At 56.9% G+C, this 27,066-nt stretch overlaps 2 protein-coding genes across 3 annotated transcripts; both read right to left on the reverse strand.

The window, feature by feature from the left end:
- Positions 1 to 1,615: 1,615 nt before the first annotated feature.
- On the reverse strand, positions 1,616 to 4,882 carry CISD3 (CDGSH iron sulfur domain 3). The gene is made up of 4 exons (XM_012662440.1): positions 4,815 to 4,882; positions 4,441 to 4,476; positions 3,836 to 3,955; positions 1,616 to 2,025 (listed from the first exon to the last, which is right to left on the reverse strand). Exons 1-4 carry the CDS (start codon positions 4,842 to 4,844, stop codon positions 1,846 to 1,848), a joined length of 366 nt encoding a protein of 121 aa, XP_012517894.1. The 5' UTR covers positions 4,845 to 4,882; the 3' UTR covers positions 1,616 to 1,845.
- A 2,468-nt stretch (positions 4,883 to 7,350) lies between these two features.
- Positions 7,351 to 27,048, reverse strand: MLLT6 (myeloid/lymphoid or mixed-lineage leukemia (trithorax homolog, Drosophila); translocated to, 6). 2 transcript variants are annotated; one of them, XM_012662461.1, is made up of 20 exons: positions 26,906 to 27,048; positions 25,616 to 25,695; positions 25,110 to 25,164; positions 24,802 to 24,911; positions 23,738 to 23,841; positions 23,426 to 23,519; positions 21,118 to 21,285; positions 20,372 to 20,470; positions 17,747 to 17,885; positions 16,531 to 17,139; positions 15,882 to 16,063; positions 15,548 to 15,656; positions 14,277 to 14,343; positions 13,970 to 14,115; positions 13,294 to 13,491; positions 13,116 to 13,204; positions 11,647 to 11,996; positions 11,148 to 11,238; positions 9,669 to 10,025; positions 7,351 to 9,150 (listed from the first exon to the last, which is right to left on the reverse strand). In XM_012662461.1, exons 1-20 carry the CDS (start codon positions 27,012 to 27,014, stop codon positions 9,109 to 9,111), a joined length of 3,198 nt encoding a protein of 1,065 aa, XP_012517915.1. In that variant the 5' UTR covers positions 27,015 to 27,048; the 3' UTR covers positions 7,351 to 9,108. The 2 variants fall into 2 exon arrangements, with proteins under 2 accessions (XP_012517915.1, XP_012517908.1); XM_012662454.1 differs by having other exon boundaries at positions 17,666 to 17,885.
- Between the last annotated feature and the right edge of the window lie 18 nt (positions 27,049 to 27,066).

The raw sequence follows: 27,066 nt of genomic DNA on the forward strand, positions 1-27,066 counted from the left end.
CTCTCTCTGTCTCTCTGTCTCTCTCTGTCTCTCTTTCTCTCTGTCTTTCTGTCTCTCTTTCTCTTTCTTTCTCTCTCTCTGTCTCTCTTTCTCTTTCTCTCTCTCTGTCTCCCTCTCTCTCTCTGTCTCTCTCTCTCTATATATATATGTACATATATATGACCAAATATACATACTTATTTTCTATGGACCAACCAGATTAATTTAAATGCCACAGGAAACAAACTTTATGTGTGTATGTACATAGGAAAAACCAAATATACATACTTATTTTCTATGGACCAACCAGATTAATTTAAATGCCACAGGAAACAAACTTTATGTGTGTGTGTATGTGTGAGGGATGGGGTGTTCATTTTTAGGGGGTCTCGTGTAATTTGTTTTGCTCTTTTGGGGGGCACCTGGAGGTAGACTGGAGGGGGTCATGTGAGGCCCAGTAAAGTTCTGCCCCCCCCCGTTTCCCAAGGCAGATGAGATGTTGGGGGGCCCCACCAGCCCCCAAAGCTTTAGGCACAATTCTGACTGGCTGCGTGTAGGGGTGCACCCTGTTCTCTACCCATGTCGGCTGCTGTCCGGCCCCTGAGCAGGGCCCCCCGTTGTTGAATGTCCAGAGAATTGCTCAGACAGTGCCTTTCACCAGTGCAGCTTGTCCCCGCTTCCGAGGGGCGAGCGGGCTGCAGAGATGGCATCTCCCTCGCCGCCTCTTGCAGTGGCAACTTTGTGCAAATAGATAGTTCTGCCCCTTTTTTCCTCTCTCCTGTGTGTGTGGCCCTTTCATCATTTATCCTGTGGAAGATTTCAGGCCACAGGAGGCCTCAGCCCCTGAAATTCCACTGTGGCTTTAGCATTGTGAACCGCTTCACCCCCTCCTGGCCCCTGCCCTCACCCAGGAACCCTTACGAGCAGGACTTAGGGCCAAGGGTGGAGGGGGTGGGGTGGGGTTAACCTCAGACAAGCACAGACCCCAGATTTTGCCACAGGCAAACAGCCCTCCAGGTCCCTCTCCACCCCCTGCTGAGGCCCAGGCAGGACAGAGCAATGGCAGCATCTAAAAGCACAAGATGGCAGCTCTGACCCCAGCCCCACTCCAGAGGTCAGTGGACCACCTCCATAGGGACAGGCCCCAGCGGATCCCTGCCCACCTTGTTTCCTCAAATGTACATAGATCTGGAGGAGGTGAGGGGGTAAGAGCGGAGATTCTATCACAACCTAGGTGTGTGGGTTGGGACGCTCCCCCCACCCCCGCCCCCTGCCCCCAATGGGTTTGTCTGTGTTTGCACCTTGTCGTGTGTCTGAGCTCCTGTGACTGTACCTTCCTCCTGCCCTGGGACATTTGTATCTCTTGGCTTTGTAATAAATGCTGCATTCTCTCTGGAGCCTGTAGTTCTTTGGGGTACAGAAAGGGGAGAAGGGCAAGGGTGGGGGGTCCCCTAGCCTCATTATGCCTCTTATCTCTGGGTTCTCCCTGCCTTGGGGGCCTTGTATGGGATGAACCTGAACAGCCCTCCCTGCGGCTGGTCAGGTGCCCTCAGCCCACGCACAGGCTGAAATCTGGAGCAGGAAATAGGCATGTGCCCCACACCAGTGACTACAAGGACACCACTCTGGGTGGGCATGCTTGTTTAATGCTGTCTTCACTGGCAGGTGCTGAATCAGGGGCCCACTCCTGGCTTCCCCAGACTGAGGACCTCAGGTTATGGGAAACAATTCCTTCACGAGCCAGCTGTGGGTGCTGGGGTCTTCAGATGATCCCTTCTTGGGCTTAGCACTCGGTTTCCTTCCCACAGAGGGGCTCCTATCAGGCCTGGGGCCAAGGCCACGCGGGACTGGGCAGCAGCCACCCTCTCACAGTGGGGAGCCCACTTCTGCCTTCTGCACCTGCTCACTCCTGTGGGTGCCATCACAGTACGGGGGCTTCTGGGTGGCTTTGCAGGTACAGAGTGCCACAATGCGGGTCTCCTGGGCCTTGAACTTGAGTGGGGATAGGCCAGTGCGTTGGAAGAAGTGGGAGCCATCGCAGAAGGGCTGGTGTGGGAAAGAGGAATCAAAGACCTGACCCCACCTCCTGGGTGGGGCAGGGCAGGTCCCAGAGCTCAAGGGGAGTGGAGCACAGTCTCTGGGGCCCAGGCTCCCGAGGGAGGCTGCCTGGCTTCACTAATTTACCTCTCTCATGTAACGTGGGGGTAGCGAGTAGGGTTGTCCCAAGGAAATAAATAAATGGTCATCATGCACTTTGCTGGTAATAAGTGTTCAGTAACTATGTGTCTTTACAGCACTAGTCCCTGGGGGGCCTAGAGGGCCAGGACACAGGACAGAATTTTCAAGGTGACCTCTGGTATCAGCAACATTTACGCTAATAGGCTTTTTTTTTTTTTTTTTCTGAGACAGAGTCTCACTGTGTTGCCCGGGCTAGAGTTCCGGGCAACTAGCTCACGGCAACCTCAAACTCCTGGGCTCAAGCGATCCTCCTGCCTCAGCCTCCCGAGTAGCTGGGACTACAGGCATGCGCCACCATGCCCGGCTAATTTTTTCTATATATTTTTAGTTGTCCAATTAATTTCTTTCTATTTTTAGTAGAGATGGGGTCTCGCTCTTGCTCAGGCTGGTTTTGAACTCCTGAGCTCAAACAATCCGCCCGCCTCGGCCTCCCAGAGAGCTAGGATTACAGGCGTGAGCCGCCGCGCCCGGCCTTTTTTTTTTTTTTTTTTTTAATGGCTCTGAATCTCTGTTGGTTCATGAAATTTCTTTCTTTCTCATGTTCCCAGGATAAAAACTTCCCTGGGTTGGAGAGCGCCTGCGTGCCTTAACACTGCAGTAGCAGTTTTGCCTGGCTCCAGGCAACAACTGGCATGACAGGGAGGTCCCATAGCAAACCGGCTGCCTGGTGCAGGAGTACACTCCCCATCCTCCCAGAAGCTGTTCACGCAGAAACTGGGGGATGGAAACAGGCCCAGAGAAGTGACTTGCCTTGCTAGTTAGTGGCTGAGCTGGAGCCAAGGCTTCTTGACCTTAGAACCAGGGTGGGATGGGGAGGAGAGGTGAGAGAATTGTGCCAATAAAAATCAGCAACCTGGCCCAGAGGGCATGAGGCAGAGGCAGGTGCACCTAAGTGGGGTTCGGGACCCTGGGTTGCTGACACCATACCACACGGCTTGGAGGAACACAGTTCAGAGCTTAGCTCAGGAAGGAAAGGGGCCCGCCCAGGAGGCTAAGAATATGGGCAGGGTTCCTGCTGGAGCAGAAGGGAGAAGGGGTCTGGGGCAGGCAACAAAGCTGAGAAGACAGCAGGCTGTGGTGGGCAACCAGGAAAGTCACATCAACTGTTAACAGAAAGGGAAGGGTTTTCTGGAGGAAGAGGACCGGAGAGGGGCACAGGGGAAGGCTGGGAAGCTTTGGAGCAGGAGAGCCTGGGCAGAATCTTTTCCCAATACTGGGGTCGAGGGCCTGGAAACCTCTGGCCCAGAAACTTCCCGGAAGGAGGAAGGAGCGAGGGAAAGAGACAGGCGCACCTCTCGGTGCCTTAGAGCTGGGAGCCCAGGAAGGTGCCTCGGAGAAGGAAAGAGACCAGAAGAGTCCAGAAGCCGGGCTCCAGCAGCCTGGCTGTGTGACTTTGTCTCTCCAGCTTCATTTCAAGGGGTAGATGCAAACAAGTGAGCTCGAGGCTGCTGGTGGCGCTGGCCTTCGAGTATTCTTTCACCTCCAAGCCCCCTTGGTGTCCCTCAGGTATGTGTGGGAAGAAGAGGTCCATGTTGGGTGGGAACTCCCAGGGGACACTATCCTGTCCCCCAACCAGAAGTGTCATAGGTCAACGGGAAGGCGGGGTAGGGTCTCTCACCTGTTTCTTGCTGCGGCCACATACACACCACCTGTAGGTTTTCCCAGCTACCAGCTCCACCTTGATGGGCGTTTTCAGGGCCACCACAGGCTTGGCTGGGGTTTTGGGGAACCACCGGGCCTGGGGCCAGGGAAGATGAGGGGCTCAGGGTCAGCTCAAATTCTAGAAGCACTTTTCTGCCAGTTTCCCACTGGCCTGGAGGTGTGGCAGGCTTCCTCCACAGGAGGCTGATCTGCTGCAACCCAGCAAGGGCATTCCCCCCATGACACCATAAGGACTCTGAGCTCTGTACAGAGAAGAGATTTCAAACCCTGGCTCCTACCTGGGTGCTAGGGAGGGAGGGCCCAGATCCTGCCATCCTAAGGCTGGGCCACCCACACCTGGGGCCCAGTTAATCAGGCACTGCTGTCTTCAGCGCCAAAGCTAGGCTTCCTGCCCAGTGCCCTCTGGTCCACTCCACCTCCCCTAGAGCCATGAGGGTGACAGAGACAAGGCGCTGGGAGCCTGGAGTCTGGAGAATACGGCTGTATTCTTCCTGGTTCCACTCCCTGGTCTCCAGGCCTGGGGAACTTGTGCGAGCAGGAGGGGAGGCTGGGGGTACTTACTAGCCAGGAGGAGATGTCCCGCCTCTGGTTGAGGTTCTGCAAAGCACACAGGCATCACAAGACGGTGGTTTGGAAACAGAAAAATAAAATCACTGACAAGGGGAGGCCGGGGGAAGCCATCTGGGAAGGAAAAGCTAACAGGCTAAAGGCGGGGAGTGGGAGAAATGAGGGTCCGAAAAAGGGGTCACAAGCTAAGGAGTCTTGCTGGGGAGATCCTGGCACGAGCAGGCGCTCAGGGAAAGGTTGCTGAGTGGAGAGCTGCGAAGCTGGCGGCTGCGCGGGGTCCTCGGGACGCTGGGCCTGGCCCGGGACGGGGGCTCCCTGAAGCAGGAGAGGAGACCTGGGCTGGGTAGGGCTGGGCATGGGGTGCTCACCCAGGCGCGGCGCGCCGCCGGCTGCAGCATCGCCCCCACACCGCGCACAACCCACGGAGCGCTGCGCTCGCCAGCCCCACCCCGCCCGGTCACTTTTCCGCTCCCTCCGCCTCCCCGCCTGCCCGGCCCCGCCCCGCCTCGGGCCGGAAGGCGCCGCGGGGCTCCGCACGCGCAGGGGCCGCGGCGCCCGCCCAGCGGCCTCCTCAGGTCCCCGCAGCGTGGCGCGGGCCGCTCCTGGCGCCCCCATTGGGACGGGCCTGTCTGCGGAATACGGGGCGCAGAGCACCGCCGCCCGAGGCCACCTCCGCGGGAGAGGGGACCCTCCTGGCAGCCGTTTTCCCACGAAGAGTCTAAGGCCCTGCTTCCGGAAGCGCATCTCATCACCCCGGGAGCCGGTGAAGAGCGGAGCCCGCGTTCCGGAGGGTGCGGCGCGGGGCCCTGCGTCCTCTGCATGCACCCGGCTGCCTGGTGCGCTCTGGCGTGTGAACTGCTGCTCTAAGTGCTGACAGGAGTGTCGTGGACCGTGCCCGCCCCCAGCCTTCCCGCAGGCTCCACCGTTGGCACCCACCTCCCTTTCCCTTCAATAAAGCCAGACCAAGCAGGGTCTTTTTGGATTTTTTTTTTTTTTTTGCAAAACATTCTTTTATTAAAAGAACAAGTGCTGTTTACGAACTGCCCTTCGTACAAATAACATCCGTTATACAAAGATACAAGATCCGGGTTATGCACAATTCCAGGCTTGGAGGTGGCGGGGGCATTGCCTTTTGGGCTGAGGATATAAAGGAGATTTTAGAAAGAATGAAAAAGGAGCCCCTGGGTTTGCAATCGGTGGCTTCCCCTCCCCGCTCCCTAGGAAGGGTCTGCTACATGGAAACAGGCTGGGATGGAAAGGTGGGAGCCAGGGCTTGGGTCCTCATCCCACCACCCAAGTCCCGCGTTGAGAAAGTGAATAATGGGGAAAGAGAGCGCCCCTCAGTCCCCGAGTTTTCAGTAGATCAAGACAAAGTGGTCAGGAGCTAGACACTTTTAATCCGGACTGATGTGGCAGGAGGGCACCAAGGCCACTTCCCCACCTTCCTCCAGATTCCCAGGTGAAGACACCACAGTCCCTCTAGCCACCTCTCCCCAGGAAGTAAGCTGGGACAAAGAAGGGGAGCAAGCTGACCAGACCCGGCCCACCGCAAAGCAAGAAAGATGCTGGAAACTGGCAGGGGGAGCCTATGCCTTTGAAAACCTGTCTGTGTTTCCAGTTTGGGACCTTTCTCAGGGGGCTTGGGCTCCCCTCATTCCTATAGGCCCTTCCTAAGAGTACGAGGCGAGCACTTCCCTAGAACTCAGTACGAGAATGGGCAGGGGTCCTCTCGGCAGCCATAGACCCAGCAGCCCGAGGAGAAACACCCACAAACAGGAAAAACAAAACAAGAGGACCCTTCAAGTGTGTCGTCTATGGAGAGGATCCATCAGCTCTGAGCTAAGGCTGTCAGTGCTATGTGGACACCCTCCCGCCTTAGGCACAGCCCTGCACTCACACCATGTGTCACACACAGGAACAGACAGCCATGTGGAGGCCACACAGGGGGGCAGGGGAGCCAAGGACCAGGAAGCCATAGTCCTGAGGGCTGGTCCTGGCTCTGCCACTGAGCCTTTGCTCCCGCCCCTGCTAGGCTCGGAGCAAATGACCCTTAAAGACGGGTCTCTTCCAGCTCTGCCACCGCACCAGTTGTGATCCCACAGCAGACAGCGGCTCTGCATGCACACCCACTCACCCTCCTCGCTGTGACACATAGAGCTCCACTCTCATGTATCTTCCAACCCTGCTTCCGCTCTGCAAACCACATCCTTCCCCTCCCCCAGACAGAGATCTAAAAATCTGAGTCCCTTCCCACCCCCCCAATTTAAGTTCATTGTCAAAGAAGGGACTGAGGCTGGGAGAGGGTGAGGTCATTACAGTCATCCTTGGCATTGGCATCCTGCTCCTCCCAAAGATCTCCCAGACCTTTCCTTCTGCTCCCTCAGAAGGAAATGCCACTACTTCTCCTAAGGGCTGTGGGCACGGGTGGGGAGCGGTGCACAGCACCAATCCACACCCAGTCCGCGTCCCTTCTTCAAATCCAACCTGACAATCTGCCGCAGCATCGAATGCAAAGGGAAAGTTGGAGAACCCCAGATTTTGGGTTGGGGGATGGCAGAGTGTGCTGGGGGTCTTGGTTCCAGTGCACTACATCATTTGGACCTCTCTCTCTCCAACACAGCAGCCTTGGGGTGGATTTACTTCCCTTACCTTCCAGAAGAGAAGTTAACCTCAGCTCTAAGTGGGCCAGCCTAGGGCAAGGGCGGGGTGTGAATGAGCAACTCCAAGAATCTCTGAAGGTTATTTTCTTTTCAGTGGTTTGGAGGCAGGGAGTTACAGAGCTTAATAGATTAAGATAAATAAAATGTTGAATTCTATCATTTCCTTCTCACTGGTATTTAGCATTAATAAAAAGTGAGTATTTCTGAGGTCATCACAACTGCATCCCCCCTCCCCCAAGCCCTTGCAAGTGCTTAAGAAATTGCCTCTGAAGGATCCCCACCCACCCCCTCCATTATCAGCTCCCTAAAGTCTTACAAAGTCTTATCAACAGGAATATTAATATTATTTTCAGTATCAGAAAAAAAACAGTTGAGCAGCACAGGCAAAAATATATCTGCACTACGTTTCTGTTGTTGCCAAAAATATACACTTCTTTCTTTATTTAAAAACAAAACAAAAACAAAAAAAAAACCCAACAACAAAAACCCAAACAGAAACACACACAAATAAATCCACACATGCAAAGAGACCGACCGACAAGACAGGAGCATCAGGGAGAGCTGGAAACGCCTCCCCTCGGCTCCAACCCAGTGCAACGGCAACAGGAGCACAAGCCTTGCTCGCCTCTCTCCTGACAGCCCCACCTGGCCTCTGCCACGAAGGCCCTGGGCAAGTGGGGGCTCTTTTAAGATGAGAATTGCCCACTATGCCCCGGGGGAAACAGCTGGTGGGTGAGGGGATGGTGGTTAGGTCAGCTTAAGCGGCTCCCCTGGTTGGTGGGGGTGGGTGGGGTGCTGGAGGCAGGCTGGCTAATTCTGGGAGGGAGGCTTTTGCTAAAAGAAGTGGCACTTTACCCCTCCTTGCCCTCTCCCCCAGCCCTGGGGCTCCCCTTGTGCCGGGGAAGAAGGACCAAGCTATCAATGGGGAAGGGGGCCCGAAGGGGGCCCTGAGACCATGTGAGGTCTGGGGGAGGGAAGGCAGGATATTACCCTGATTCAAAGCCCCCAGCCCCCAGTTACTCTCCAATATTGGAGTACTGTTCTGGTTTTTGTTAACCATGTGTGCCCCAGAAAGGGACCAAAGTTGGTGAGGTGGGGAGGGTGCAAACAAGAGCTGGGAGCTCCCCCCCTCCGGTGCCGCATCATCTGACCATTGCTCCTATCCCTGCCCGTGCTGCCCCAGGTCCAGGGGGAGAGAGACAGACAGACACACGCTCGCGCGCACACATACACACGCACGCGCATACAGGCACACGCTCATTCACACTCTAAGAGTCAGGCAGCTCCATCTCCCCGCCCTCGGCACTCCTAAATCCAATAGTGCAAACACGGAGAGGGGCACCAAGGAAGGCTGGGGCCTCCGCCACCCACCCTCCCCTCCCCATCACTGGGGACCCACAAGGTGGGGGAGGCATGGGCTGAGTATGATGCTATTCAGCCCCTTCCTCAGCCCCCTCCATCTGTGGGCTTTTACAAGCTCAGCTTGTGACCCGCAACGGGGAAGGGATGGCGAGAAACATTCCAAGGGATCCCTTCTGCCGTCTGCCCAAGTCAGGAAAGAACTGCAGGTCAAGTCGGGCCAGCCCTCCTTCCATAAAAGATTTCCACACAGGGACAGGCCCAGGGCCTGTCTCTCTACTTCTCCCCATTCAAGTGCTGATCCATTTTATGTGACAGGTCCAGCCAGCCCCCTACTTATGCTCTCTGGGGGACCCCAAAACATTTTCCGAGGGTGGGGACTTCTAGGTGGGCTTGGGGCCTGTCCTTCCTACGAGCCTCTCACACGGAGGAGGGTGCACAGAGTGCAGGGGCCCAGCTGGAAGGGGCTCCCCTCTCAGTCTCGGTCCTCGGCACCAGGAGCTCCCCACACTCCCTGGGCCTCCGCACAGGCTCTGGGCCGGGGCTCTCCAGTGTCTGGGCGCAGGTGCCTGCTCTAGGCTAGAACCCCTCAGGCCAGGATCTGCCCCCTCCACTTGGGGGGTCAGAAGGGATATGAGTAGGTTTAGCCTTTTTCCTGGTTGGCTGAGGCTCCTTTGTCAGCGGTCTGGAAAGAGAGGAAGGGAGGCTAGGGGTTTGGAGGTGTCTGGTCTGAGAACAGCTTCCCAGACCAAGAAAGCTGCTATAGGGTGCGAGGGGCAGGCTGAGCCTCTGGCCTGGCGCTGGCTTAGTGGTGCAGCTAATGTCAATGTGTGGGGGTGGGGAAACTGCCCTGCACAAGGGCACCCAGCTGAGTGGCCCTGAGCCAGCCAAGGCCTTTCTCACACTGATCTGCCCCGAGGGTCATCTTTTCCTAATTGGTCTGCTCAGAAAGGAAATGGCCTTTTCTAATTGGTCTTCCCAGAAGGCTGTTTTTTAATTGGTCCTTTTTCTATTAGCCCATGCTCAGACTGGATCTTTCTTAGCCCTGCAGGAGGGCACCCAAGTGCAAGCAGAGGCCCTGGGGTCTGGGGTCTAGGGCTTGCTTCCTTCCCTTGCTCATGCATCCTAGGATATATTTTCTGATGGTCCATCTCTGCCCATCCCTCAGAAGGGAGACAGGAAGGCCCCGGACCTCTTACTTACCCCTCCTTTGGGGCCACTGCCACTGCCGTCCGCCCCCGACAGGCTGAGGAAGGGGTTGGTCTGGGCAGTGAGGACTGGAGGTCCGCCTGCTGCTGCTACTGCTGCAGCCGCAGCTGCTGCAGCCATGAGACTTGTGTTGTTGCCAAGCGAGGGAGCCACTAGGGCTCCAGCGGGCAGCAGGGGTGGGGCAGATGCTGTGGGCAGCAGGCCAGGGGTGCCCGCGGACAGCAGTGGGGTGGAGCTTCCTGCCAGCAGGCTGGCCATGGGCAGCTGGGAGCCCCCGGCCATCTGCAGCCGCTGCAGTTCCCGCTTCTGCTGGATCTGCTGGATCATCTGGTAGACAACAGTCTGGTGTTCCTGCAAGGGGGCCAGACTGCTCATTGGCCAATGGTCCCTGGGGTCTCTTCCCTGCGCCTGCCTGCCCTGTTTGGCCTGGGCCCCAACCTATCACGTGGAACCATGAGGCAGGAGACCTGTGAGACAGTGAAGGTTCTGTCTCTAACCTCCTACTCTGGGCCTCAGTTTGCCCATCTGGACAAGAAAACAGCCACACACCATCCGTGTTTGTCACCAGGCGCGATATCGGCCAGGTGCGGGATATTGAACATCCCCTCTCTGTCCACTGAATCAGTTCCTCAGTTGCTAAGACAACCACAAATAGCCCGAGAGTGGTTTCATCCCAAGTTGAAAAACACTAAACTAGGTCCATAGTTTTCAGCTCCCCCTCTTTTTTTGTTCTGTTTTTTAACATTTAACATTCATTTAATTTTGCTTTGAATAGGCAAAGCATTCTCAGTGTCCCCAAAGCCAAAATATATCAAACTTTACACCTTAAGAAATCTTGCTCCTACTCTTGTTCCCATCTGGCCCCGATAGGTAACCAGTTGAGTTGGTTTCCTGTCTTTCTAATGTTTCTTTATATGAAAATGTTTATTTTTCCTATTTTTCTACTCCCTCATTTTTTTTTCCTTTTGGTGAATTGGGTAGCCCCCCAACTAGAATAGCGTCAGAGAGACACCCCTTCAGTTTGAAAAGGCAAAACTCCTTTTCACCAAAGGCAATCTCAGCAGAACCCAACGTACAAGACAGACCCAAAAGCTGCTGCTCTGGTTGAGGCGGTGTCACCTGCTCAGCCACCTAACCTCCACATAGGAGTTTCCCTAGAAGATCCTTGGGGATTGAAACGCTCAGTGACAGAGGACTTGCCACCCTCCAGGTCCTCTCACCGCGATGTAATCTGGGGCCACTACAGCAGCCCTTTCCTGAGAACAGTCTTTATGCCCTTGGCCTGCATGATGCCCCATAGGGCCCCAGCCCCAGTCCCACAGGCTCGATCTCAACCCAGCCTAGAGCTTTTTTCTCCCTTTCTTCTGCTCCTGCCCTCCCAGGTCCTCAGAGATAGGCCCTTCCAGGCAGAGCTTGGGGACCAGGGTGCAAGGGGTGCCTGAGGCAGCCGGGGAAGGGGAAGGGGGGCATTACCGGGGTCAGCTGCGGGGAGGCAAGGAGCTGCTGCAGTTGCTGGAGCTGCTGCTCTTGCTGCTGAAGGAGGTGTCTCTGCTGCTCCGTTAGGCTAATGCAGGGGGACAACACACAGACCTTGGGAAATGGCCAGGGAAACACTCTTCCTCCCACCCCCACAAGCCCCCAGACTCCCTGAGCCCAGGAGAGGAGAGGAGGGATGTGCGATCTCAGAGCACTGAGCTCAGAGGGTGCAGTGGGAAGGATACAAGTGAGATGGCAGGACTGTCCCAGAGGGAAAATCTAGAGTGGGGGACAGGAAATAAACAGACTCTTTTGTCCCTGGAGAGCTACCATCCAGACATTCACATCTAACAGTCTAGTCAACAGATGACTAGGATTATATACTCTCTAAGACCAGAGGACATTTTTCCTTTTGGGGGCAGTATGGGTGTTTACGGGGGAATCCCTCCCAGAGCCAGCCTCCCATTCCCTTCCCCAGGGCTGAGCTCTCCCTCACCTGTTGAGACAACCTGGCAGCTGCAGCGTGGGGGCCCCGCCAGCCTGGCTCAAGCCCGCAGGGTTGGAGGCAGCCGCCCCATTCAACCCCCCCAGGAGCCCATTGAGGGGCAGGCCCCCGCTGCCCGCCAGCCCCCCCAACAGCCCCTCAGCCATGGGCATGGCCCCCAGCCCTGCTGCCCCGGGTGCCCGGCCCAACCCGTTCTGCGGCTGGGGCGGGAGTGGGGCAGGGGCCCCAGGCAGGGCCAGGGGCAGGGTGGCAGGGCTCTGCTGGAGCAGGGGCAGCGGTGGGGGCGTGCTGTGGAAGGACAGCGACGAGCTGCTGCGGCTCGGGCAGCCTGAGTGTGGGTCCTGGGGAGGGAGGGGGAAGGGAGGGGTCAGAGGGCCAGCATGACCTTCCTGGCCCCTGGCCCAGCACCCACCAGCATTCTCACAGAACACAGCCACCCCCGCCTCACCCCTAGGCACCCTGGAGGAAGAAGCAAGGCCCAGGGACGAAGGCTAAGAATCCAAACGGGCTTCACAGATCATGTTTCCTGACCCTTCCTGGGGGCCCAGCATCCCTCACCATCCTCATTTCATAATGGACAATGATGATGGCCGTGACCATCTGGGGAAGCAGGTACAGGGTTTAGTACTCGACCTGTACTATCTCATTACTCCCATCTTATGGGTGAAGCCACGGATTCTCGGACAGGTTAAGTAACTGCAGGCAAGAGCACTACAGCTGGAGTGAAAGGCTCAGGTTCAAATTCAGTCTCCACAACCCAATGGCCTGGGCGGACTCGGTGGGGTCATCTTAGTCCACCCACTCATAATCTGGGGGTAACAGTAGTACCCATTCTATAGGTTATTGGGAAAACTAAATCAATGCTTTAAAAATCTTAGCACAGGGCACGGCAATGGGCAAGTGTGCAATTAATGCTGGTTATTATTATGACTATTACTGCCCAAATCGCACAGTTACTAAATGGCAGAAAGAAAACAGGAACCCAGTTTGTTAGATTCCCAAAATAACCACAACACAACAAGAGCAACCGCTATTCCAACCACCACCAGTCTCGCAGGGATTATTTTGCGTGAGGCGCTGTGATAAACCCTTCACAAATACTTCTCAAGACCTTCCCTAACCACTTTCTATCCACAGAACCACCCCTCCCTCCATTCTCTCACAGCCGTCAACTTATTTCCATTTTAGCACTTCTCCCAGTTTGCAATTATTCATTGTTGTTGTGGATTTAGCTAGCGTATCTCCAGGAGCACGATTATGTCAGTTTTGCTCACCAGTGCCTGGCACTAAGTAGGCACCTCATAAACATTACTTGATTGAGGGATGCACGAATGACTCAATCAATCGCTCAGCCAATCACTTCACTGCCCTGCTTTCGACAGCTGCAGGGTAAAGATGAGTCCTAGAAGAGGAGTCTCTCCTCCCTCCTCCCTGCCCCGATTCCTCCTCGCAGCGCCCACCTCAGAAGACGTGGACAGTGAGTTGTCCAAGCCCAGACTGCTCTTCCCCGGAGGGCTCTTGCTGGTGCTCAAGGAGTCGCTGCTGCCGGCTGAGGGAGGGAGGTCAGGGGCTTGAGTCAGAGCCAGTTCGAACTGCCAGCATGGACCCCCACCCCTGGGCTGGGCGGGACCCCCTTACCTTGGGGAGGCAGGCCATAGGGCCCAGGGACAGGGCCATTGGCGGCAGGCAGGGCGGCAGGCAGGGCGGGGAAGGGCACAGAGAGCTGCACGTTGAGAATCTGCAGCCGTTCCTTCTTGGCCGTCAGGCTCAGGATCTGCTCCTGCAGCCGCTGGTTTTCCTTCTGCAGCGCGTGCAACGCCTTCAGCATCTCCACGACTGCAGAGAGAGCGAAGGTGTCTGAGGCCCGAGACTATGGGAGGTGGGCGGAGCCAGAGGAGGGGGCGGGGAGGGGCGGGGCCTGGGGAAAGAGGACTCAGACCTCAAAAAGAAGGCGCCAGCCTAATGAGGGACAGGTGAGCTCGGAGGGGTGACATGGGACCTTGGGAGCCAGATGTGAGGACCAGGGATGGGGACCAAGGCTCGAGGGTCCAGGCCACGAGATTAGGAAAGAAGGGGTGTGCGGAAGCAAGGGTTTGGGGTTCGGTAAGGTCTGGGCCAGAAGGCCATGAGGGCCAAAGGCGGGGTGCAGGGGGTGGGGCGGTAGCAAGGCCTAGCAAGGGTTAAAGGTGAGGCCCCAGGTTGCCTGGAGTCAAGGTGGGGCGGCACCTTAAAGGGGTGTGGGGACCTCAGGAGAAAGGTGACAAGAGTTGGGGCCCTGGGGCAGGTCTCTCTGCCCTGTGCCACCCCTCCTCACTGTTGACACCGGCCTCCCCGTCGCCCTGCTTCTCCAGCAGCTGCTCCATGTTAGTAGTCCCTGGGGCTGCAGGGTCTAACTGGACAGCCCCGCAGGGTGCGGAGGCTGTCTGGTCGAAGAGTGCAGGGAGGCTGCTGATGGGGGACCTGCAGTCAGAGGGAAAATAGGACTCAGGCTGACCTGACCAGTCCAGGATCCCCACTCCTCCCCCGTCAGGAGTTCCAGTCTCTCCCCACCTCCTCCCTTGAGTGTCCCTCCCGCCCAGCCCGCTTCCAGCCCTTCCCCAAACCACCGTCCCCTCCCTCACATGGAAGACAGACTCTCCTGGGGGGAGGTCCCCCGACATCGGAAGCTGCAGTCCTCCAGGTCTGGCTCTTGGAAGAAGGGAAGGCAGGGATCAGCGGGGAAAGGTGCCTTCTGCCTCAGGGTCCCATGGGGAGGTGGGTGGGGGGCGGTAGGGGATCTGGGATCTCACTGCGGACCCCCCTCCCCAGTACCCTCCTACCCCTGACTGGCAATTCAAGATGGTAAGGTGCCAAGGGCCCTGGCTTGGAAACTCTGCCCCCTGGGAGGCAAAGCCTTCGCATCTGCTCCCTCCCCCTTTCTCTAGGCAGAAAAGCTCTGGCTGCCTGGCTATCTTCAGATCTACCTGCCAATTTCTTTCCTGGGAGCTTATAAATATATGAGGCCAAGACAGATCTGGATTGAACCTGAACCTGACATTAACTTGCTGTGTGACCTTGGGCTTGTAACTAGCCTCTGTGAAGTGACTATTACTAGGATTAAAAGAAGGTAATAAATGGGTTTAGCTAAAGGGTTTAGCTGGTATGCAGCAAGTCCTTTATAATTGTAGCTATTATCATAATTAGCTTTGTATGACTTTTTATATTCAGAAACGCCTAATTCAGAAGACAAAACTCTTCGCTGGGCAACAAAATCCCGCTTTGAGTTGAGAAAATACAGTCACCCTACTCTGTGGGGTCTTAAACCTAGAATCATACTTTGGCCCCTTTAAGAAGATTTACTTGAACTGGCAACCCGGCAGTAAGCCCCGCCCCCTAGCCTGACCGGTGGTGTCTTTGTGCCAATTAGCTCCCTGGGGCTGGGTTGACTCTCCAGGGAGAGGGCGGGGAGCTTGTGGCCCGCCCCCTTAACTCCTGAATACCCGGACAGCAGGTTGCCCAACTGGTGGGTCCTCTGTAACCGCTGATCCCAAGGATACACTAAGAGGCCAGCGGGGAGCTAGGCGGCAGCGGTAAAAGCACTGGGCTTGGAGTCAGGAAATCAGAATTTGAGCTCTGGCTCTGCCATTCCCTACCGCAACTGTCTCGAACAAGACATTTATCTATCCCTCCGCCTTTTTCTTCTGTAAAATATAGCACTAATTCCGCCCTGCCCTGCCCACCTGATTTGTTGTGTGCAAATTTTTTTTTTTTTTTTTTTTTTTGCAGGGATGGCAATGGCCAGAGGGAAGGGGCAGCCAGAAAGCCCTCCCATTCTTTCTGAGGTCACATGCAGGTGATGGGTGTCACTCAGGCCTTTGGGAAGAAAGGGGAACAGGGTCAGAGATTCACATACCTGTGTGGCTGCTCTCGGCTTGGGTGAGGAGGGGGTTAATGGCACCCATGGGGGTTCCAAAGATGTGGGTAGAAGGAAGGCTAAAGGTAGAGCCAGCCAGAGAAAACACCTGAGGGAAGGGAGGTAGAATCCAGCCTGGTGGTTATTCTTGGATCTAGGGCACAACTGTGTGACAGGGGTGTGGGGGACTAGGCATGCTGGGGAGGAGAGGACCACGTGGGAGAGTTCTGATGGCAATCAAGTCCAATCTCTCAAATTCCCACGGAGGGCTGGGGTCTCTGCAGTCTGTCCCCAACCTGTCCAGGGAAGGAGGAGCCCAGAAGCAGGGTCTCACCTGAGTGGTGGAGATAGAAGCAGAGGAGGAGGGGAGGGTGCTGGTGAATGGGGAGCGGCTGAGGCGGGGCAGGGCCGAGGTCCCTGGGGGCCCCAACAGGCTGGAGGAGAGGGGGGTGCTGCAGACAGCCCGCAGCATCCCACCACTGTGGGAGATGGGGTCCTTATTACTGGTGTAGATGCCTACAGGGACAAGGACACAGACGGAAGCACACAGTCACCTTCCCCACTAGACTCCTCAGTCAGGCGACTGGGACAGCCCCTCCCTGGGAGTGTACACCCTGGGACCTGGCTAAACACACCAGTCTAACCCTCTTGCTGCAAAGATGTCACTTCTTGCCTGGGTGACATCTGCTTGATGTGCCTGCTTATTTAACTGTCCTGCCCCTGGCTGGGGAATTCCTAGCTATTCTAATCCCCCTCCCACGACTTGGTTAAGTCCTGCTGCCAATCTACTCCAGTCTTTCCCACTACAACCATGCAGAAGGCTGGTATAGGGGTGTGTCTTAGAGGTGACTGTCACCTCCATCCTTTACCTCTGTTCTTTGGAGGAGTTTCCATCACATTTCCTTCTAACTGCATGTATGTGCCTCTGTGCCCTCATTAGCCTGGCTAGGCCCTGAAATGCCCTGACCCCAGGGGTCACTAACCTGCCCCCAGCAGAGGTGATTCCAGACTCAGGCTGGGCAAGCTCCCAGAAGGCCCAAAGGTGCGGGAGGCCAGACCACCCAGGCCAGAGCTGACCAGGGAGCCACCAGAGAAGGGTGAGGCAGCAGTGGCGGTAAAGCCAGCCAGCTGGGCGCCAGGCAGGGAGGGGGCAGCCAGGCCCCCAGTGCCCTCCTTGTTCCGGCTGCCCTTGGGGCGGCCTGGCCCGTGTCGGCTCCTTTTGCTGGCTTTGTGCTTCTTCTCCTTCAGGCCTGTCTCAGGGGTCTCCTCGGCAGGTGCAGGGGTGGCGCTCAGTGTGGGCATCCGCTTGTGGGTGCCCGCTGAGGCCCCAGTGACATGGGGAGACTTGTAGTCCCCAGGGGAGGGGGCCCGGGCCCGGCCCGAGCTGGAGGTGGTGGTGGAGAAGCGCATGATGGGCCCAAAGCCAGAGAAGACCACCTTCTGCTCAAAGAGGTCAGCCTTGGGGGGCTCGGGGGCTGAGGGAGAGGGAGGGGCTGAAGGGGCGGGGGCTGTGGGCTTGGAGTACTTGTCCTCCTCTGGCTGCTCCAGCTTGGGGAATGCGGAGAAGTCAGGGGAGTTCTGCAGGGACGAGACTGTACAGAGGAAGAACGGAATTATGGCTGGACCCCAGAGCCCCTCACTCCCTCCCACTCCTGCATGCACTGCGGGGAGAGCACTCTCGTTTCCTGTCCCAGCTCTGCCACTGTCTGTGTCCTGGGATGAGTGTTCCCCACCCCTCCAGCTTTCCCACTTGCCATAAAATGGGAAGAGAGTGACTCCCACCCTACTGACCTCACTGCAGGACTGTAGAGCTTACAGGAAACGACAGTAATGTGGGTGCTTTAAAAATGGCAATTTGCAGCACAAGCATAGGGGACAATGAGTGTTGTTATGGGATTGGTTGGTCCCTGAGAGGGAGGGGAGGAGAGTTCCTGCGCAAGAAGTGAAGGATGGAGGGGAGGGTTTGGAAAGGAGTCACTGGGTGGGGAATCCTGTCTGTATCCTGAACCCACTTAAAATAAATGAGATGCAAGCCAATGGGCAAAGGCCCTTTGCCAGAAAAGCTCAGGACAAAAGACTGTTCCTGCTCCCAGCCTCCTCCCGGATGCCCACACTCACCTGCAGGCTGGAAGGGCCCCCCAGAGGAGGAGGAAGAGGAGGAGGAAGAGGAGGAAGAGGCGGAGGTAAAACTGCTCACACCTTTCCCACTGCTCAGTTTCCTCCCCTTGTGACTCAGGCTATGGCTGGAAGACTTTTTCCCCTTTGAGTCCCTGCTGCTCTCGGAGGTCTCCTGCGTGCTGGCTTCGTGGTGAGAGGAAGAGGAAGCCGAGGAGGAGACCTGAGGGAAGAGAGGAGAGAGGAAGGCTCAGCGCCAGCCACCTGAGCATGGGCTCACCCTGACTTGGGAGTGGAGCAGGAGGGCCCAGGCCCAGGGCGAGCTGGGAGAGCCTGGAGCTGGCTTCACGAAGGACTTCCAGGGAGGAACAGGGTGGGAACTCCTAGACCGGGGAGACAGGGAGGCAGCTGTGAGGCTTGTGGGTGTCGGGCAGAGGGGCACACTCAGCCCAAGAAGGTGTCTGTCCTTTGCCTAAAGCAGGGGAGATGGAGGGTGAGGGAGAGATGCAAACTGTCCTAGAGTTTGTACTGATCTACTTGTCTGGCCATTCATTCATCCACGCAAACACCTGAGGGGCCTCAGGGCTGGACCCATGCTGGGAAGTGGCATGGGCAGCACAAAGGAACCACAGGGAAATGGGCTGCTCTGTCCCAGCCTTGGCACTCTGGTTGCCCCCACACCCTCCGCGTGCACCCAAGCCGCAGCCACCTGGCTCTCACCCCATCCTCTGACCCCTTTGCTCTTCCTAGACAACCTGAGCACGCACTCACTGAGCCTCTGCCAGAAGAACCTATCCTTACTCTTCCTGGGAAACTTCCTGTCCTTTAAAATCCAGCTGGCAAGTCCCTCTTCCATGATGCCTCCCTAGATACACGGGGTGGAACAAGCCACTCTGTCCTCTTATTTCCAGGGCACCGTGTTGACACATCCACCTGTCAACAGTTGCCACTCTGCACTGGAATGTACTGTCCTATGTCTGAGGCCTCAGTAACCTTTGAGGGCGGCAGGGTGGTGGTCAAAGGAGCACGGGCCCGCGGGCTCTGCCCTTTACCGCCGTGTTATGTCGTGCGGTCTCTCGACCTCACTGAGTCCACCGTCCTTACGGGGCGAATTATGCCTACCTAGAGAGTTATAAGGAGCATGATGCCAGATACATGGTATGGGGTCAGTAATGACAGTAAGTCTGACGGCGGCAGCTGCTATTAATGTTCCGCAGAGCCACCGTGTGGCAGTGAGCGCAGGCCTTCAAGCCAGACTGCCTGTGTTCACCTCTACTCTACCGCTTACTGGCTGTGTGTTTTCAGGCAAATTACTGAACCTGTCTGTGCCTCGGCTTCTTCATTTACTAAACGGGTTAGCAAAATACCTACTTCACTGGATTATTTTGGGCGCTAAAGGAACTAATCCCCACATACCCCTTCCATCCCCCAGTTCTAGAAGAGAGCCTGGCATGTGGCGAGTGAGCTTGTGCCTCATGTTACTGCCAGGGACAGCACTTTTCCTCCTGGTCGAGACCAGGTATTCAGTAAATTGTGCTGAGCTGAATGAACAAATGCTGGAGGGAGGATGGATGGGGGAAATGAGAGCCACCCTTGCACTGCCCTCTTGGGCGGAGCCCTGGTCTCTGTCTTCCTCTTTGTTCTTTTCAACAGCTGGAGTTCTGAAGGGAGCCAGATGTGGTTCTCAGAGCAAGGGAAGAGAGGGGCTGGGGGGAAGGGTAGCTGAAATGCTGGGGCGGGGAGGGGGATGGGCAGAGTTCTCTGGCGTGTGCAAGGACACCCAGTTACTAGGGGACCTCTCAGATCTCTGGCCCTTTCTTGCCACCTGCCTACAGGCCCCTGGAAGGTCAGAGGGCATCAATGACAAGCTTTCCAGGTGAACCCTGGGAAGCAGGGCAGGGAGAGGGTTACTGGGGCAGTTGCCACAGTAACATCACCCTGGAAACCTGATACCTGAGCCTCCTGCTCAGATGCCCAGAGCTCTGCCAACTATCTGCAGGGCGGCTGGTGAAGGGGCAAGAATGGCGACAGGAGGAAGCAGTTTCTCCAGGCCCCCCAGGTTCTCCTTCCACAGGGAGGGTGGCAGGTTGCAGGGAGGGACAGGGAGGGGTGCTGTGGCTTGGATTAGAGACTCCCTGGCCTAGGGCAGGGCCTGCCCGTGGCTAATCCAGATGCCGCCCATTTCAGGAGACAGACCTGAGGTGCCCTGCCCCTGCTAGGAAGGGTGGGATGAGTAGGGGTTTTGGGGTGTTGTCCAGGGGCCTTCCCTCCATAGCCCCTTGGTTAGCACTTTTAGCCTCTCCAACCTTTATGGAGTGGGATTTTGGTTAAGTGACAGGCTTTGGGGTGGGGGTGAGGGTGGGGGTGTTCCTCAGCTCCAGGAGCTTGGAGAAGAGGCCTGAGTGCCGTACCCCCACTCTCTGCAGACAGGAGCCCAGTGCTGAGGTCCTCTGTCTGGACAGAGGCAGATGTGAACATCTGGCCACCAGTACCCCCATCCCATTCCCACCCTCATGGTGGGTCAGTGAGTGGTGGGGCTAAGGAGCAAGGGCCCTCTCCAGGCTGGCAGAGGGTGTGCCACTAACCTGGAGCTTTGGGGAGGGCACCCAGGTCCCTGGCACCCCTAACCTCTCATACGTCTCCTCCCTCCCACTGCCATCCCCAGGCCAGCAGACCAATGCACATCCCTCCTGAATGTGGCAGCAGTACCTTGTCAGCAGCGGGGACCACGGGTGGGGTAAGGATGCTGGGGGGTGACTCAGGCCGCTTCTTGTGCTTCTGTTTAAGGCGTTCTTTGTCCTTTCGACTCTAGGGAGGGAGAGGTGACCAGATATTGTACTGGGAGGACAAACATGAAGTGTGGGGAGCTGGCCCCCTTTCAGAGATGGGGCTCTGTGGGTATCATGTCCCCCAGGCAGGGATGGGGGACTGGCTGGAAGGAGTGGCTCCAGCAAGTTCCTTGGAGAGCCAACAGCCCCTCCTCCACCCTCACTGCCTGCTAAAAATAGCCTGTCCCATTATCACGCCAGTGACACAGAGCACCACACACGTGAGCACACACCTGCGAGGGTGTCTACCTGGGACACAGAGCTGAGCAAAGGGGAGTAAGGCACATGTGAAGTGTGGCGGGAGGGTACACAGGCATGTGCATGTACAAACTGGACTGTGGAGAGGTGTGTGCTGTGCAGGGCCATGTGTCTGGGGCTATGGGGACACTGTCATGTCATGGGGAGGACCTGGAGGAACCACAGACACAGAGAGCCAAAGAGAAGCCAGGGCCCCAGCTCCCCTCCAGGACCCCCACTCTCCTACTTCCTCAGCCCCCTCTTGCCCTCAGTGGCCCCAGAGGAAGGAAGAGGGCAGGCGCCAAGACTTTGGGGGCACCTCATGGTGGCTTCTTGAGAGACGTCTACATGTGGGAATGTGGGCAGGAGAGGCGGACGAAAGGGCTCTACCTTCTTCTGGCCCCTCTCGTGGTGGGTGGGGTGCTTCTCCTGCTGGGTGGACGGTGAGGCTGACCGGCTTCTCCTGCCAGAGATGAAGCCACTGCCACCTCCCCCTGTGCCGCTGCTGCTGCTGCCTCCTCCTCCTCCTCCTCCCCCGCTGGTGTGCCGGGATGTCTTCTGGGGAAGAGAATTGAGAGGAGTTGCCAGACTCTCCTCTTACCAGCTTAGGGAAAGCTTCCTGAAGGTCAAATGATCCTGGGGGCCGGGGCCAGCCCCATCTGCCCTGTCTGTCACTCAAGTCCTCCACGATGTTCCGCTCAGCAGAAGGACATTCTCTAGCCTGAAACTCCTAGAGCTTCCCCAGCCAGCTTATCCAATGTACAGATTCAACAACTGAGGCCCAGAAGGGGCAGGGGTATGTCTCGGCCCCCAGCAAGGCACAGGGCTCTCGCTCTTTCCACAGTGTGCTACGGCCACTCCCACCTCTTTCCCTGGGCCAGCGGATGTGCAGGGGACACTCGTGGGGCGCCTATGCTCCCCTGCACTCCACACCCCAGCACCCCCTCCACACACTTTGCTCCAGACACGACCCCCTTCTCCCTTGTTCCTGGCCTTTCCCCTCCACCACACTGGCTGCTCCTGTCCCAAAGGGTATGATGCCCTTGACCTGAAGCAGTTACCTGTAGTGAACGTGGAAAACAAAACCCAAACAACCCTCATGCTGCCTCCTCCAATCCCTTCCCGGCTAAGGCACTCCCCGCACCCAGTCTGCGGCTTCACCCACCCCAGGCTTGCAGCTGCTCCCTCTCAGGTCACCAACTACCTCCCAACTGCCAAATCCAAGCGCTAATTTCAGGCCTTGTCCGGCTCCATGGCGTGGGGCACGGCTCCTGCCCTGCTGAGTGCTCTCTTTCCTGGCTCCCTTCCCACAGTGGCCCACCTTCTCCTCGTGGACACCCAGGGACTCCAGTGCCAGCCGTATAAGCCTGGGGCTGCCACTACTGCCCAGCCTGAGGCCTGACATCCACCAAATCTGAATGTCTCTACTTGGCACCTCCTGCAAACCAAACCACACTCCCTACATTGTCCTAAGTTGTCATCAAACTCTAAAACCAAGGTGATCGTGTAATTTATGATCCAAACCAGGACACTTTTGAAAATGAAAGGGGGGAGCGATTAGTAATTATACCAGGGCAACAGGCATAAACCAGGACACGCGTTGACCCTGCAGAAGCCAGCCGCACCCTCCATTCATGGCACCCCCGGTGTTCAAGCTCTATCCACCCAGTGTGTAGAGCCTGGATCCCATACGGTACCCTCAACTCCTGCTTCTCAGCCACCCCCACATTTAGGCAAGCCTACCTAGAAACAGTTCTAGCATCCAGCCTCATCCCTCCAACCCCCCTTCTCGCAGCTGTCTCCCGGCCGCCAGCCTCGGCCCTTCCAATCCAGCTTCGCAGCGGCTGCCAGGGTAATCTTCCTAAAAAACAAATCTGATCATGTTACTCTCCTGCTTACAAGCCTTACGAGCCTGTGGCCTGGTGAGGGGAGGTCCAAGCTGCAGCCTACCTCTCCAGGACGCCTCGCAGCTTTTGGAACACGCAAGTCTCTCCACGAACATAGCAAGTACCCTTCCCAGCCTCTCCTTGGGCCCCTGAAGCCTGGGGCAGAAGTGAGCCCAGCTCTGGCACTGCCTAAGCTTCCTCGCCTCATCTCCCGCTTCTTCCTCACCAAACACCCTGTCCTCCTGCCACACGGGTGTGCCCTTTTCATCACACCAGCCCCTCTGCTTGGGACTCCTTTCTCTCTGCTTGGCAGGCTCCTACGGAGCTTTCCAATCAGGCTACCTGTTCAGAATCCCATCCACCAGCTCTAAGTTACATAGCCTCAGTGAGCCTTCATTTACTCATCTGTAAAATGGGGAAAACACAGTACACCTAGTTTTTAGGGCTGGTGGGAAGATTACACAGAATTGCACATGTGAATAACTGAGTACAGAGGCTGGGGCAGAGTAAATGTTGACTCCCACACAAATGTTGGCTTATTTCCATCCCTACTCAGCTTAAATGCTGCCTCTTCCTTGCAGCCTCCCAGATTCTGACAAGCAGGGCCTGAGCTCTGTCTTCTGGGATGGGCCGCTTAGTTCAGCTCCCGTTCATACCCCGAATTTGGTCCCCATTGAATGGAGAGCTTCAAGGGCAGGGACTGGGTTCTCTCCCTCTCTGTCCTCCCAGCACCAGGCACAGGCCTGGCCCAGAGCCCACGCCCTCCAAACTGTGACTGACCGGCCGCTCGTGCACTGCCAGCTGGGACTCACCATCTTGCTGAAGTGGTACTTGCAGTAGCCGCAGTACTTGACGTTGTCCACCTCCAGCACCTCTTCCTCACACAGCAGGCCTGCCATCTGGGCACTAACCAGGAGAGGTCGGCCTGAGACGGCCGTGGCCACAGACCAGACCAGCCACCTTCCTCCTACCCTCCGGGACCCCTGCTGAGGCAAAGCCAAGACCATCCGAGGGAAGCACTGCCGCCAGCACCAAAGAGATAGCAGCTAGATGAGCCCACCTGGCCCCTAGCCATGACAAACCTTGGGGGGCAGGGGGCAAGGGGGTTGGGGCAGGGTTCTCACCAGGTGACGTGGAAAGCCTGTCGACATCCGTGGCGGTTACAGGTCATGCAGGCTCCGGAAGCCGCCTTGCTCTCCCGGCCCTGCTCCTCGCAGATGTAACATGTCTGCAGGACACAGTGCAATCGTCCCCTCCTCCAGGGAGGCCCTGTCCTTCTACCTAATGGATCCTTTGGCCTCCCCCTCAGTTCCATCCTCTCCCCACAATCCCAGATCAATGCTGTCCAACAGAACTTTCTGCAGTGAGGGAATGTTCTACAATCTGCACTAACACAGTAGCCACTAGTCATATGGGTTATTAGCACTTGAAGTGTGGGTACTGTGACTGAGGACCTGGATTCTAAATTGTATTTAATTTTAATTAATTTCCATAGCTATGCATGGCCAGTGGCGACTATATTGGACAGCACGGGCCTTGCATGGTGAGCTCTGCAAGGCAAGGACTGTCTTTCTTGTTCGCTGGGGAGCTTATGCCCACCTCTGGGTGTTTCCCATGCATTCTTCTAGAACCCAGGCCCTCGCCCTGCTCAAGGCTGGCTCATTTCCCTGCCCCAGGTCTCGGCTGAGCACTAGATCTACAGTAAGCCCCAACCAGGTATTCTTTATTTCAGTGCCTTATGTTCTTCACAGCACTTATCACAAATTGCATTTAATTCATTTGCCTGTTTATTGATATTTATAGTCTTCCCACAAGAATGTCAGTTCCACTGGGCAGGCAGCACATCTGTCTCGATCAATATGGGACATTGTGTGCCTGTTAGCTTGTACCAGGGCTGGCACATAGTAGGCACTCAATAAAATGTGTCCAGTGAACGAATGCATGAATCACTTTCGAAGGTCTACCCTCTGGCAGCACGGCTGCAAGGGAGACTATTCCACCTGAGTCCCAGAACATGAGTGTCTGTCAATAGAAGGGGGGCTCAGGGGTAGGTACCTACCTACCTCCTGAGTTCCCTGAAAGTGTTGGTTGGACAGAATCAAATTACACTAGATGAAGAAAGTGCTAGAGGGACCCAAGGACGGTTGGCCAGGGAGGGGACTGGTAGGGGACGGCAGGGGCCGCTGACCTTGTTGAAGCGATCATGAGGCACGTACTGCAGCACGATGGGCTCCATGGTGAGCACGTTGGCAAACTGCACCTCAGGGATGTAGAGGGCACACACCACGTGGGCCCAGCCTGGGGCAGTGTGGGGCCGGCCTCAGGATGGCAAGCCCGAGACCCCACCCCTCACGACCCCATGCTGCAGACTGTCACCTTCTTCACAGTCTTCCCCACAGGCTTCCCATATGATTCCAGAGCAGCCGGGGAAGGAAACCCAGCCTCCACCCCTCCCAGTCCACTCCTGCCTTCCCAGACCCTGCTCGGGGGCCTCACCTCCATTATCAGTCCTCTTCAATGCCCCGTCTTTGTGTGGGCACAGCTCACACCTCTGCCAACGCAAGGGGGCACAGGGGTTGGGGGATCTGCTGAGCTGGGCCCTCCCTGAACACATTCAAAGGGCCCCAGGATGAAATGATAAGATCTAGGGCGAATGGGTGGGGGTACAGCAGAAACAGGATTGGCCATGAGTTGGTAATTGTTGAAGATGAGGATGGGGACGTGAGGTTCATTATATAGTATTCCTTCTACTTTCACACATGTTGGAACTTTCCATAATAAAAAGTTCAAACAAGTAAAAACCAAAGTCCCCATGCCTGAGGTGGGGCAGAGTGAGGGAAGGGCTAAGGGAGAGAGGGGTTGGCAGTCGATCTGCAGAAAACAGGAAGTCCATGTGACAGAGCTAAGTCCCACCCTAGCCTCAGCCTCAGCGTCCCCTAGCTCAACCAGGAGATGCTGGGGGCGGGGTTGAGGGGAACAGTGAGAGGCAGCCTCGAACTCACCACCCTGGCTGCTCGCTCCTGAGATTCACATTTCCGGCAGAACCAGGGTCCCGTTGGCACCTGAACGATGCCATAGCAAGCTGGGGTGGGGGAGGAGAGCCAGTGAGCAAAGCTGTCAGCCCGTGGCACTTTCCCAGACTAACGGGGAAGGGAGTGCCTCCAAAGGACCAGAGCCAGTTCCAGCAGGGGGGGCTGCTCCCCTGACTGGGGGTCACTCGCTAAGCAGCAAGACTTCAGGAATGACCAACAGCACAAAACCAGCCTTTAACCACACAACCCAGCACTACAAACAGGAGCGGGAAGTCTGAGTCCTTGACCTTAAACTTCTAGAAGATCCTCCCCCCACGCCCTTTCTGGACTTGTTTCCCAGCTCCTGCCTGGGACCAGCCCTCAGCATCGAGAACAGAGAAAAACAAGAGGGGACAACAGTCACGACACTCAAACACGTTTTGTTGTTATGGGGGGGGTTTCTTAAAGGGCCAGTAAGGGACAAGACGGGGAAGGAGGGGGTCCAGGGACCTCATCTTCTGCCTCTAACTGTGTCACAGGTACAGGTCGAAAGTCAAGGCTGAGGGCAGGTCCAGTGCTAGTAACCAAGAGGAGAGTGGCGGGAAGATCCCGCAGCCACAGCATCAAGGGTTGTCCCAGGAAGGGGGGGCCCAGCTGCCTGTGCCAGACGGGCGGGAGATGCCAGCCTGCGCCCTCGGCAAGATTCCTCAAGGAGTTAACTCCCGAACCATGTGCTGCTGGGGGAAACTCCAAACCTCCCTCTTCTCGATTCGGGCCCCCGGCACAACCTCTCTGCTATCCTCAGCTCTTCCTGGGAGGATTTTAGGAGTCCCTTCTCCCCTGGGACCCTTCTCCTCCCTTCCCAATTCCGCTCCTCCCAGTATCCGGAAGCGAGGGGGGATGACCCCCCCTTGACCTCTTCCTCCCGGAGCTGGGACCAAAATAACCCGGCGGGAGGGGACACCTCACAGGTAAACATTCCCCCAGCAGCCCCGACACTGGCGGTGTGGGGCGTGGGGAGTTCACTCATTGCTCCCTAGACTCTCCCCAAACTCCCTCAACTTGGGGTGGGGGGCGCAGGACTGGAACAATAGGCAAGAAAACAATGCCTGACCTGGTCCTCCAGGACCTGGCGGGGGGAGCCCCCCACGCCTCCCTTCCCTTCAGGTGGGGTGGGGGAGGGGCGCGCGAGCCCCGGGAGGTCTCCGGAGGGCGCGGCCGGGGGCGTCCCACGCGCACCGCCCCCGGGGTCCCGCAGCCCCCCGCGGGCCACCCCCGTACCTTGGTGGACGGCCACGCTGCACGCGTGCCCATCGCAGTAGACCAGCGGGTTCTCGGCCCAGCCCCTCTCGTCCGAACATACGCAGCAGCCTCCTACCATCTCCTTCATACTCCCATGAGCTCCCTCCGGGGCTGGGGCTGGGGGCCGGCCGGCGGGGGTC

This window comes from Propithecus coquereli, unplaced genomic scaffold (genome assembly GCF_000956105.1).
Source record: "Propithecus coquereli isolate 6110/MARCELLA unplaced genomic scaffold, Pcoq_1.0 Scaffold119, whole genome shotgun sequence".
Lineage (NCBI taxonomy): Eukaryota > Metazoa > Chordata > Mammalia > Primates > Indriidae > Propithecus > Propithecus coquereli.